Source organism: Paramormyrops kingsleyae, chromosome 9 (genome assembly GCF_048594095.1).
Source record: "Paramormyrops kingsleyae isolate MSU_618 chromosome 9, PKINGS_0.4, whole genome shotgun sequence".
Taxonomy (NCBI): Eukaryota; Metazoa; Chordata; class Actinopteri; order Osteoglossiformes; family Mormyridae; genus Paramormyrops; species Paramormyrops kingsleyae.
The window spans coordinates 32,837,454-32,851,083 of NC_132805.1; the positions used below are offsets into that span (position 1 = coordinate 32,837,454).

Consider the following 13,630-nt stretch of genomic DNA (forward strand, 5'->3'; position numbering starts at 1 on the left):
GGTTCCGATAAAGCATTAAGTTATATCACTATCTGCATTTTTCAATGCAAATAGACAAGTGTACATGCCCCTTCAACCCCCGTTCAGATGAATCTGCCGTTCATGGTCTGAATCATGGGAGGTAATAGAGGAATTTAAAAGTATTGCAAACTTATTTAATAAGTGGAGGGTAACTAAAAAACTCAGAGAAATACTGTAATAACCGAGTTACTGAGCAGAGCGAAAGGCTCCTTTCTCAGACTTCCGCGCAATCACGGAGCACGTCAGTCAACGGTTGCCTTGGTAGCCTTTGACGTCACAGTTCCGTGTCTCGCCCCCCTGCTCCAGGGGCCGGTGTGATTGGAGGGAAACCCCGTGGATTTGACCGAAACGGACTGAGGGAGATAGTCAGCTGTGTAGCCCGAACAACTACATCAATAGCGCATACACTCAGGTGAGTGGGAAATATTAATAAAAATATATGTGTATATGTAGCATAATTCATGCTTAATGAGAGGGCTCTTATTGTATACGTTATCGAGCCAGAATTTGGGTAGCCTTTCTGTTTCATTAAAATGTGCGGCTCCAGGTAGCTAGCTCGCTAGCCTCCTAGCCGGAACAATAAAGATTCGGGTTTGGGGGGTTTGTGCGGCTAGCTCTGGCAGGCGTGGCGTCCTATCAGTATTTTATTGACAATTCGAGTGGGATATTTCACGCGTGGTCTGTGGCTTCTCCGCCGGGCAGCGCTGCAAATGCTGATCCGCTCGGTTTCATTGTGTGGCTCGGTCAGTGGACGGATGTATTTTGCCATTGTTTTTCACCCCCCCCTCCTCCTCCTCCTCCTCCTCTCAGCTAACAGGCTATTTGCCGTTAGCCGTTACCCGTGATACTACTCCCCGTATTGTTTTATAGGAGTCGGCCGTTAGTTCACTGCCAGATGTTAGCAGGTAAGGGCAGGGCAAGCCGATGGCGGGTAGCTGCGCCAGCTGACTGGCCCCTCTGTCCTGCTTTTGCGGCTGCGACCTGAGGTCACCCCGGGCGGCTCCTGACAGCTCCCCGAGCTGCGCTTCTAGTATGATCGACATCGCCCCCATTTATTTATTATTTTCTGACGAGCAGATTACCCGATAAAATGTTTTTTTGAACCCCACCCACGTATCGGTCTCTTAAGCCGTAAATATGTTGGCCAAGGCTGGGTTTAGCCTCCGTGTCCTGCTTTCTTTGAAGAAACCGGGTCATTGGGAGGGTTCGCGGCTAAAAGCTAGCGAGCTAGCATCTCCCCCTGGCGTTACATTAACGGCTGCCCCTGACTGCAATGCAAGTACAAAATGAACGACCTCATAGGACTCTACATAAATTCTGGCAGACGCGACCGGTAATTTGGCGGCAGGGACTTTTATCGTGCGCAGAGTCGGCGGCCCTGGGTGAGAGGCGCCGTGGGGCCGTTTCCGGCTCTTCCCCGCGCCTACGGCTGATGGCCACTGAGGCGGTCGAGCTCCGCTGGTCGCTGCTCCGCAAAGTGCTTGCTTTTTTATTATTAAAAAAGGTGCCCCTCCCTACCGAGTTGCCCTGCATTTATAGGCACAACCCGAGCCTCAGGAATTGAACGAAAGCGACGCTAGCTAGCCATTTTCAACAGGTAGGGGGCTCTGGGCGTGGTGGGGACGGAGCAGCATGTCCGCATTTTTCCCCCTCAGACGGCGGCGCGCCCCCGGAGCTGGCCCGGCTCAAATAATGCGATTATTCACATGGTCCTCACCCCAGGGACAGCTATTTTTTGTAGGTTTTTTTTTTTAATTTACCGTCCGTATTACTCCTATATATTTTATTACTTGCCTGGGCTCGACCCGTTTTGCTTTGTAGGAATGCCTAACCGTTAGTGTATTTTATATTGTTGTATATGATTGATTAGGTCAGCGGCTGAAATATCTGCTCGAGAGCTCTCTGTGTGTGACCGTAGTTGGCTAAGAGACATTTATTTCATGGGTTTTAAAACCCCGGGATGCATCCGCGCAAAAAAGCAGCTGAGGCGGCCAGTGCGATTGTTTTATGAATGATACTGGCCGTTTAACTCAGGAAATCGTACCACAGAGGCATGGCGTCAAGCGGTGACAGGCGACAGCGTGGTCTTTTCACCTGCTGGTGAAATGTGGAATTTAAATCCAGGATGGCAAACGGAAGCTGCCGCGTCAAGAACAACCGTATGAAGGTTTATTGAGATTGTACTTTTGTAAGACCTCATCATGATGTAGGGCAACTGATTCACTCCTATGTGAATGTGCCGTTTTGACAAAAAGGATAGATATTTTTGGTTAGTTTAGGAACCTGGCGATACCAAGCTAATGTCTATCGTTGCGTATGGTGGGGATAAATGTCTCGCAACCACAGACATTTAAAATATCTAATTTGTCCTTCCTTACTTTCTGAAAATTGTCAGGTTCCGGTGAAGGGATAATAACGTCATTTTCCGTTATGCTAGTTGTAATTATGAAATTTGTGTAATTCAAATGGAAATTGATGTTCGATCTTCTCTTATAGCACTGTTACTTATTCAGATCTTTAGGGGCTAACTTTTGTCATTGGCGTCGCGTGTTATTCGACTCAAACCTTGTGTAAGGTGTTGCAATTCATTTTAGGGTGATGTTCTGGGTTCTCAGAGGTTACTGCTGTAATTGGGCTCAATGAAGTTAGCATAGAGTGCAAGAGTAGGGTTTGCCACACCTGTCTTCCAGCTTTTTGTAAAGTATAGTGTTGTGGTGAATATGGATCCTATTCTCCTATTCCAAGTTGAACAAGGCACCAGACACCTGCAACTGGATGCCGAACCACTGCAGGACAATTTTATGATGCCAGTTTAACTAATTAAATGTTTTTTGAATTATGTTAGGAATTCCCACACTGGGAGAACATACAAACACCACAGTCACAGGGCTAGGATAGGGCTGTGAGGCTCTGCTGCCCACAGTTGTCCTAACTTATTAAATCAACCCGAATGCACATAATCTTAATCTATGTCTGATTCTAAATAATCTGTTTAATTTATTGCTATTTTCAGAAAACATATACAGTGAAGGGTCAGGTTTTGGCCCCAGTCCTATGGGAGTGGTTTCCACATTGTTCCATGATAATACTCAGTGCTTTTTGTCTGGTTAGTCTTTTATTTCACCTCCCATGCAGCTTATTCAATCAGAAGTGCTACAGCTTATTTCAGTGTCAAATTTTTCAGTGTTGCTGGAGAGCATGTGCAAATCAGAGCAATATAGGTTAGGGTGCAGTATTGCACAGCAAATGAGCTTGAGTATTGAGGGACATGAGGCATGTAAGTTTCTTTTAAGATATAACTTTTTACAGCATCCTTTCCTGCAACCATCTGGAGCCCAGAGTCCTGTGTTGACTAAGTCTGATTAAAAACAGGGATGTTATGCATCTTGAAACTCAGTAAGATTCTTATTTTCAGTACTGAGCAGCCATGGACAAGAGTGAGCTGGTGCAGAAGGCCAAACTGGCAGAGCAGGCCGAGCGTTATGACGACATGGCAACCGCCATGAAGGCAGTGACAGAGCAGGGGGGCGAGCTGTCCAACGAGGAGCGTAACCTGCTGTCAGTGGCCTACAAAAACGTGGTGGGGGCCCGTCGCTCCTCCTGGAGGGTTGTCTCCAGCATCGAGCAGAAGACCGAGGGCAGTGAGAAGAAACAGCAGATGGCCAAGGAGTACCGGGAAAAAATCGAGAAGGAGCTCAAAGAGATTTGCAACGATGTTTTGGTAAGTGACAGTACCCTATTAACAGTTTCACTCAGTGTGGTGCCGCAGGTTTTCTTTTTTTTATGAATGCATGATTTTATTTTACAGGTACAGGTTTAAAACGCATGTTGTTTTCACTCTTCAGCACATAGCGGTTGGTTAGCATGTTGTATCTCAAGTCTGATTTGATTCCCCTCTTTACAGTTTGAATAAGTCCCTGCTGCTAGATTGCCTGGGGCTTCTGAAAGGCTAATTCTGATCTTAGGATATTGTTGCTAGGTAAACAGTTTTTTTTGGCAGTTTCAGATTAAGCTCCATACAACTTTTTCTCCAAAAAAATTGTCTGGCTCATTGACTAAAATGCACAACATGTGAGGCCCTGCTTTAGCCAAACTCAGTTGCGCATTCCTCATCTCATTTGTCCCAAAGGACTTCCCCTCCAAGAAAATGGTTTTGCAGATATGTTCTGCTCCATTCTGGGAGTGGCAGGTGTAGGGCAACTGGCCAGTCAGAAATGGACTGAAATGCTACTGCTGGTGGTTAACATTTTGTAGTAGCCCAACGTACCCAGGTTGTGGAAAAAGTACAGTGATGGTTGAAAGTGGCAGCATGTTAGATATTTTTTTAAGTACTTCTAAGTGTCACAAGAGTTCCAGATAACCTTTGGAAGCACCATTAATTGTCAGCCACTCACACAGCCCTGTTTATGGGCTGAGTCGTCTGGCTAGTAGCGGACATGAAACCTGCTTTTTGAGATGTTTTGATTTACCGAATGTTTTATCCCCCTCAGCTTAAGCAGGAAGATATCAGATTTAGGCTGTGTTTGGGTTTCCCAGTTTATTGTAGTAATTTTGTTAAGGCTGGTATCAAATGTTCTACCAAGAAGAAGCTTTCAGTCAGAAAGGGAATACTTTGAGTATCCCCCCGCCTCTTCATTTATGTGGGAGACTGCATGTTGTCTCTGGGTGTATTTCTTCTCTTGGAGCAACTATTGATTCAAGCAGTGGCACTTGTGTGTTGGACATTATTAAATTGATGATTCGATACGTAGGTAGGTTCAGTTTTGCTGGCAGCTACTTCAGACGTCTGGAGTGTCTCTCTGCAGCCTTGTTTGTGAGTAAATAAAGGCAAGAGAATGCAAATGTGTATTGTAATTCCAGTATGAACTAGTCCATGAAGAACATTGCCTGCTGCATGAAATTCAGCATATTCTTGGTGTACCAATGATTTTGTTTCTGGATAATAGCTACTGCATATTTGATCATCTGGTCATTTGTTGCTTAAATGCAGAATTGCCTGCTAAAGTCAAGTGTAGTTTTTTTTTTTTTTTTGCCAATTTCAGTAATGTGCTATGATGTAATAGCCCTGCACCTTTTCACAAGCCCCAGCCCACCCCACCCCACCCACGTGAACACCTGCAGAGCCCAAGCTCTGTGGTTTTGATGTATTCAGTACAGCGACACCTTTTCACCACTACCGATACTCATCTTTTGAAAAAGCTCCAGCAGTCCTCCTTCCGGCTGAGTTTTCATATCTCCTCTGTAGTGCTTTAGCGTTGGGGATGGTGGTTGGCCCGGTGGGTTTGGACTGGAAGGTCACTGGTGCAAATCCTGTGGCCAGTGGGGTGTTACTGTTAGCCTTTTGAGCTAGGCCCTTAACCCCGAAAACTGCCCCAGGGAATCAGGGTAAATGATTGACCCCTTCCCGAAGCTTTGCTTTCACCTGAATTTGTCTTATAGGAGACAAAAATTGTATATGTGAGAACTAAAAAAATGCGATCTGCCTGTATGAATACTGGCACAAATAGAAAATTAAACTACTATGACAATTTTATTACCGCTGATGCTACTTTTAGAAAATGGATGTAATACTTTAGTAATACTGCCGCTAAGGTGTTCAGTCACTGCACCTGGATTTGCTGTGAATACTCTGGGGCGCTGACATGCTTTGTGGGGAGTTTGAAGTGTTTTGCTCCAGGCATATCCTTGGAATGTATTTTTGTCTATATTGTGTGCTGTTAGCCTAAAATGGAGGAGGGCAATTGTTTGCTTGCTTATCAGCTCACCAGCATTGTAAATCCTTGCAAGGTGTTAATGAATTGAATGAATGAATGAATGAATGAATGAATGAATGAATGAATGAATGAATAGATAAATCACACCCCTCTAGAGATTAAACTTACTGGATCTGTGGTATTTTGGTCATTGGATAACTATGCACTGCTTTTAATGGAGATGGATTACAAGTTGATGTATCAAGTCTTTTAAGGCCATAGTCCTGTCGCTTGCTATATGTTTAAAGCTACCAACCTACTGGCTGTATTGGAGAGTTGTGTGTGTACTAATACTACTAAGAATGTGATTTTTCCTAAAATAAGGTTATTGAGATATGAAACTTGAGATATGACAGTTCAATATGAACATCTTCCAAGAGAGGATACGCAATTTTTCTCTCACTGTTAACAGCATCACTAACACTTTGTTGCAGTAGCAGCCAGCCCTGTATCACAAGCTGTAGCGAGTGTGCAAAACACCCAAGCCAGCGATTCCCAAATCATCCACTGCTTTTTTTATATTACTCGCATTGACGTCACCACAGGCGGAAGTCACTGCGCTCACACCCACTGAGTAGCAAAAAGATTGAGAGGCAGTGTTAGCGTTCAGCTTGAGTGCCACTGAAAACACATCTAAAATGGGAAAGAGCTGTCGTGCGATTGATTAATACAAATAGATTTAACACAAAATAGGAGCTATATTTTTAGAGACTATAAACTAAATAAGTATTGTACGTAGATCAGTCACGTATGAATACCCGATTCGTCAGATAGGTCTGGATTGGTTAATGAAACTGGTGGTGGTGGGTTGATCTCACTGACCAACTTCTGCTACAGGAGTTCAATGGGAACAACATGAATCTGGTTTTGGTCTGTTCATCAAGACTTTCCCCACGACCAAGCTCCTGTGAGTGTGGACTTTGATGCATCTCAACCATGGAGGTTCCTGGCTAAGCATGCTGGAATTTGTGTTGTGTATGATATGCCAATATCCTTCTACACCGCAAAACTCAGTCATTGTAACTATACACCAACACTGTTGCATTCACAACGTGAATCCCCTTTTATGACCATGAAAGAAAATGGAAGCTGTATGTAATACATATTCCAAGCACAGTCTCAGAACAGAGTTGGTTTCAGTTATGCTCTGCTCAATGATGTGTGGTCTTATTTATAGGTAAAACTGTCTGAACATCTAGTGCTACCTTGGTCATTGTCTTAATTGTTACATTTTATTGCCCCAGGGACTTCTAGACAACTTCCTCATCCCCAAAGCTTCTCCAGCTGAAAGCAAGGTCTTCTACTTGAAGATGAAGGGAGATTATTACCGCTACTTGGCTGAGGTGGCTGTTGGAGAAGAGAAGACCTGTAAGTTTTGGAGTCTGTTCTGGGGTGGGGGAGGGTGTTACATAATTCACAGCAGAGCTATTTCATGTGTCATTTCTGTGAATTGGGCAATTTATTCACATAAAAAGAACAAGATCCCATCTCTCCTCTATAATATTCACACATTCCATTATTCCATTGAACTTCCCTTTCCTGCCATTAATTCTTTCTCATAACTCTGGGCTGTATTCAGTAGCCTCCTCCTCAGTTATTCCCTTCCACTTGAATTCACCGTGAACCTTGAACCAGATATGTAGATGAGGAGGCTGGTTTAAAAAGCCCGACTGAGGTGGAGACAGGAACAGAGGGTGTTGGAGCCCAGAGACTCACATCTTCCAAGTGAGGAGAGCAGGGCGTGCCCTGGCTGGACCAGCAAGCAGCTCTGACAGGGATAGGACGGGTGTACTGGGAACAGCGAGAGGACCAGTTCCTGCCATCCCCCCTCGAATGAACCCCTACGGGTGTGTTTCCCTGGCACAGATCAGCGTGGCGCACCCTAGGAGGTGGGGCCAAGGGAAGAGGTAGCAGAGCAAGTCTCGGCGTGTGCCCAGGATCGAGCAAGCGACTGGGAAGGCGGTGCCACTGCCGGCCAGAGCCAATTTTCATGTAGGCTGAGGAGGAAGGGAGCAGCTGATTTTACATTCCTTCCTTCTGGAGCGAGAGATCGAAACCAGTGAAAGTGGAGCAGACCGCACTTGAGATGGGCGTTTCCTGCCATCGAAGGCTCTGGTTTTGTCCCTTCGGGGCCCCCTTCTACCTGGGCCACACCCATGGAGCAGCCCTGCTGACCTCTCTTACCCCCTGCAGAGACTTGCCCCACTGGAATATCTGATGCCGCCAGGACCAGGGCATGGCAGCACTTTATTCAGTAGAGCAAAGCCTCGTTTGGCTTTTTCAGTCTAGTCTGCGGAATCACAAGTGGTTGGGGTTGTATTTGACACAAGCTGCTTCAGTTGTATCTTTTAAGGTCCAAGCAGTGTAACTGCTGAGTAAATGTAATGGGCAGTTAAATACCTCAGAGGTTTTAGACCTCTGATTGCTTAAGTATAATGTGGAAGAGGCCAGCATTGGCATCCACGCTTTTCTGAATCACCCAATATTCATTTTGAAGATATAGAATACAAGAGGACATCTGGTACTTCGTTTGTTCTGTACAACCCATGGGGCAAAGTACTGTGGAGCTCAATATTGCAGGCAGCTTGTTTTTTCCATGTTTTCTACTGCAAATAAAAAGTATTCATCAGATCGCTGAATAAATGCTAAAGCCTCAGTCTTTTTGAAATGTAGCTGGTTTGGATTAGTAGGCCTTTTAGATTCATTATGATTATTACAGCTATAAGTAAAATGTGTGGTGCCAAACAAGGCCCCCGATGAACTCTTGGGTAAAAAAAAAGGCTGGTGCTGTAAAAGTAGCTTTGTTTTCCGACCTGGCATTTATTTCACACCCACACGTGCGCAGTTTTGTCTTTGAGGGTCAGTTAGCTTCCATTGTTTTTCTACCAGAACAGTAGGACCCCCCCCCCCCCATTTGTGACTTCCTCTGTGGGGTATGTAGGGGTCTCCAGGCATTCCAGAACCACTTGTCCGTGATTTTTCTTCCTGTCCCACAGCTGTCATATTTTCTGACTTCTGCTGCTTTTTCCCCACTGCAGGAATTGCCTCTTTTTTTTTCCTTCATGCCTTTTACATACAAATGAATGTATTAGCTCCCCCACCCATGATAAAAACACACAGATGTGTAGCCCTACGCAAAAAAGACACACTTCTATTTGGGCGGCACTTCTTAACACCTGCACAGAGCAGGTGGAGAACTGGTGATATTACACTCCTGCATGATTGGCACATAATTATTTTTATTCATGTTTTTGTGTTTGAATTGGACGGACAGCGTCTGGCTAAATGATTCAAATTTGCCGGGGGACAAAGGCCTTATGTAGAGGCTGTTGCAAGGAATCGGAGAAAGGCACAGGGCTGATCAGGAGCCTGCAGGATGCAGTGGGCTTGGGGGGGGGTGTTACAAAGGGGCTTCCTTTGTCTGAAACAGTCAGACCATTGTGCTGTCAGACATGGAGCGGAAACCCAGAAGCCATCTGCTCGCCTTGCCACGAAGTGTCCAAAATTGCTGCTGTAAACTGCCTAATCTTAAGAAATGCTAAAGCAAAGGTTAGACGGGGCAGCGCCTGTCAGTTAAACATTTAGGCAGCAGCATATGAGTATTTTTGTGCATGAAGTACGTTTCGGTTTCAATCATAAAAGCATTTCCTGTCTTAAGTCTTCCTTAGGGTGACAGCCTTGACTCTCACAGCTGGGATATCACCAGTATCTATATTATGTTATGAATACAGCTGAACAACTATTTTGACAGTGGATGATCTGTTGGTGGGGGTGAGGGTCATTTTCGTCAGTCGGAGATGCTATTCTGTCATCAGATTTCATATTAGGAGGCAGTTTACACAGCAGCTATGGCGATAGGCTATAAGGTGTTGACTCTACTTCCCACTGTGTCTGCTTCCTGCCAGCACAGTTTTGAAGATCCTCCTGGATCACCATATTAGTCTGAAGTGGCGTGTCTATTTATTTATATTTAGCTTAAATGACTTATGGGTTTTGGTAAAACGGAAAAGCTTTGCGGTGCGGCTCGAGGATGGACTTTATGCCGAATGGGGGTTTAGGGCCTAAGATGACGTGCGAGTCATTCTCAGACTGCCCTCGCTCACCGGCTGTCCTGTTCTCTAGCCATCATCACCAACTCGCAGGAGGCTTACCAGGCAGCGTTTGACATCAGCAAGAACGAGATGCAGCCCACACACCCCATCCGTCTGGGTCTGGCCCTCAACTTCTCCGTCTTCTTCTATGAGATTCTCAACTCGCCGGACCAGGCCTGCAAGCTGGCCAAGGCGGTAGGTGCTGCGCCGTGCCGCAGTCTTGCCTGGAAGAGTGGTTCAAAAACCACATTTCAATCCTCTCCTTTTATCCTCCCCTTCTCTCTCTGCCCACCCCAAGGCCTTTGACGAGGCCATCGCAGAACTCGATACACTCAACGAAGACTCGTACAAAGACAGCACGTTGATCATGCAGCTACTGAGAGATAACTTGACAGTGAGTATGACTAGTGTACTATCCAAACGTTAGCACTGCAAGATCATTGTACAGCAACTGAAAGCTTGGCATCATTATCATCTGTTTCGACTCTTGTTCCATTTAGGAAGGGATTTAACCTCAGTTGTTTCCGCTGTGTAATGTGGTACCAAACATTTTGGGGTCCACACCTGAGCTTGATGCAGCTCTTTTCTTCCTTCCTTCCCAGCTGTGGACTTCAGACAATCAGGGTGATACTGATGAACCCGAAGAGGGCAGAGAAAACAACTGAGGCCACTCTGGCCATCGCCAACACTGAGACCACCTCATCACCCTGCTCTCTTTACTTCATTCACCAGTGTCATTTCTGTCCAATTTCAGTTATTTTATTTTTGTTTTGTGGGTGTGGTCAGGGTGTTTGTGGGGGGAGGGGTTAGGGCGTGTCCATTTCCTTTTTTTATTTGGGGGCTCGCAGGAAAAAAAACAGGGGAGGGGGGTTAGACAGTGGGGTTAGGGAAAACACATGCGATGCGGCAAGTTAAGTTTAAGGTCAATAATATACTCTATGTATATTCAAAATGTGTTATAACTTGTTAGGTGTTTTGTCTTTTGAAACGACAGTTTCTCTGCAAGGCTGACAGATGCCTCCCACATCCTAAGGACAACATGTTCAATCCAGCTAATATATCAAACGTCTGGTTGAAAGAAAATCTGCTGTTTGTCCAGCCCATGATGGGAAACGCATTCCAATTACTGTCACTTATTCTATTCCGGTTTTACTTCTCCTCTTAAGTGACCAATGGAAGCCATTTTTATCATTGTAACGTGACCTGAGGGATAGGAATCGTAAGAACAAGACGAGCACTTAAAAGGCTTGATGTTTGTAATGGCGTCCTGTATTGAGCAGATCAGTAAGAATTCTCCTTTTGCTAACGTAGTGTTTTTCTTTTACTCCTGCCCAACGTAGAGTTTCTTATCCCCTTCGGTTAGTTTGTTTCCAATTTTGATACTTGCCTAAATTGCATGTGACTAACTAGTAGTCATTGGGGAGGGAGAGACCGCAATGGGGCTGGCTAGCTGATTCATGTTTATGGAGTTTTCATACAAATCACTCAAGCATAACTGTTATTTGGAGCGAAATATAACAACATGTATGTGGAAATAAAAAAGCTAATTTAAAATGTTTCAACGCCTCTTTACCTTTTGGTGGTTTCCTATTAGGATTTGTCAGTCAGTTTTGCTTGATGACCTTTACTTGATGAAGCCTCCACCGTTTCACGTCTGGCGAGGAAGCGTCCCCGTGCGCCGCGTTTGCAGCGGGGAAACGCCATCAGTGCCTTCAGACGGATATGTGTGTCATCGGTAGAAACAATGACCGCAGGCGAGCATCTTCTTCTAAGTCAAATGTCATGACCTCTGGTAGGAAGAACGACCACAAAACAAGCATGTATTCAGCAGGGTGTTTTTCAGAGCGATATTGTGGCGGAGTTAGTCTCTATGCGGTGTGGTTTCATATAAATACGGCTGGACTCCTGTCAACGCCAGATCTGGTGGTGTAAGAAATCTTAATTGAAATAACTGTGAAGCTATTTTCTTCCGTGGTAATGCAGAAACGGAGATTCATCGCCGAACATGGTACGACGCCACCCGTCGTCAGTCCATGCCTCCCGGTTACGGCACCGCTCCAAACGCAGCCGTCTCTGCGCTGGTGTTAACGGCAACCTACGCATGGGTTGGTGTTTCCAGCATCGGGCGCCTGTGACATCTGCATGCCCCACATGCCGGGCAATTGCACTATACGGCCGCCCGGCCTCATGCAAACCCACACATCAAACTCCTTCAAGTGCTGGTAATGCTGTCTAATGCCTCTATAAGGCACCCTCTGTGTCTGGTTACTAGACGTGCCAGGTCCTTGCAAATCGAATCATTTAAATACACATCGCTGGTCTGCATGTGTAGCAAATTACATCCAAATCGGATCATTACTTCTGGGTGCTTTTTTGTTACTGAGTGTATTATGGAAAGAGTGACCGTGACCGTGAAATCTAAATGCAGGGGCATCTTATTTAGGCAGCTGAATTAACTATTCAGTGCAGTTTCAATATAGTTCATTACAACCACAAATTATCTTGCTTATAGACGTTAAATACTGCGTTGTTTTTATCCATCTATGCATAGAAATTACTGTATATCATTACCGGTTAAGCAATGCACCAGTTTGGTTCTCACATAGAAATCTAATGGTTATGAGCAGCCACTACAAACTTTCAGCTACAAAGACGACCCGCTATTTAATTCCCTACGGACTCCTAGAAATAGATTTTCCGCAGGGGTACATCCTGTCCGTGTGTGATTACCTCGTGCATTTAAAGATTTTAAGCATTCAGAATTTAACTGGCTACTTATATTGGTATAATTTGTGCAGTTCAAATATATAAAGAGCAGAGTCTTGCAGTCATGTTCCCATTGTACAGTTCTATCTCGGAAAATATGGTCCTGCCCATAATAAAGATGGTAGTTTACCATTACAGCCGGTAGCTTACCTATACAATTGGAAAAACAAACGTATTAAATTATACTGGGCTGGTGTAAATATATGTAGATGGATTTCAAGTAATTACTTGTTAATCAATTATACATCTTTATAGTAGTGCACGGTTATCTTGTATCTTAATTTAAAAACTCGTCTGCTGCTGCTATGTCATTGTAGTGCTTTTTTTTTCTTGTTGCTTTGCGTAATCCTAAACGTCTGAGTTTTTTTTAAAACCGATGTAATAGAATCAGTGTTTTAGAGCTCCCTCTGCTGGTCAAGTATTTCAACAGAATACCGGTAATGAAGTTTATCTCTAGGGAAAGGAGCGGCCAGCACGTTCAAGTAAAATATCTGTCCAGCGGGAATTGCTGCCACAGAAAGAATAGATCTTCTCAGTATGTTGGTAGTAACAGGGGTAATTAGGTAACCAAAATAATAACAATGATTTCAAGGACCACCCTCCTTTTAAAGCATCCAATCTGCTATTCTAACCCAATCAGCATGACTGAGTGACCTCCAGCCTTGACCTCGTCAACACTGTCACCCGTGTTAACGAGAGAACCACTGAAATGATGTCAGCAGGTCCTTTTGTGGCCGGGCTGAAATGCAGTGGAAATGGGTTTTTGGGGATTTAGTAAATTTTTATGATAAAGAGGGACTTTTCAATTAATCGCAATTCATCTGATCACTCTTCATAACATTCTGGAGTTTATGCAAATTGCCATCATAAAAACTGAGGCAGCAGACTTCATGAAAATTAATATTTGTGTCATTCTCAAAAGTTTTGGCCACAGCTGTACATACTTTCAGTTTTTTTTTCTCCCTGAGTAGATGGTTTTGTCACAGAAGCCCTTAATTA

General features: G+C 44.6%; 1 protein-coding gene across 1 annotated transcript; it reads left to right on the forward strand.

Annotated features, from left to right (window-relative positions):
- Window positions 1-302: 302 nt before the first annotated feature.
- Window positions 303-11,423, forward strand: LOC111844958 (14-3-3 protein beta/alpha-1-like). Its single transcript, XM_023813917.1, has 6 exons — window positions 303-433; window positions 3,437-3,742; window positions 7,019-7,142; window positions 9,897-10,060; window positions 10,164-10,259; window positions 10,468-11,423. The coding sequence occupies exons 2-6, from the start codon at window positions 3,449-3,451 to the stop codon at window positions 10,528-10,530; spliced, it is 741 nt and encodes a 246-aa protein (XP_023669685.1). The 5' UTR covers window positions 303-433; window positions 3,437-3,448; the 3' UTR covers window positions 10,531-11,423.
- Window positions 11,424-13,630: the final 2,207 nt, after the last annotated feature.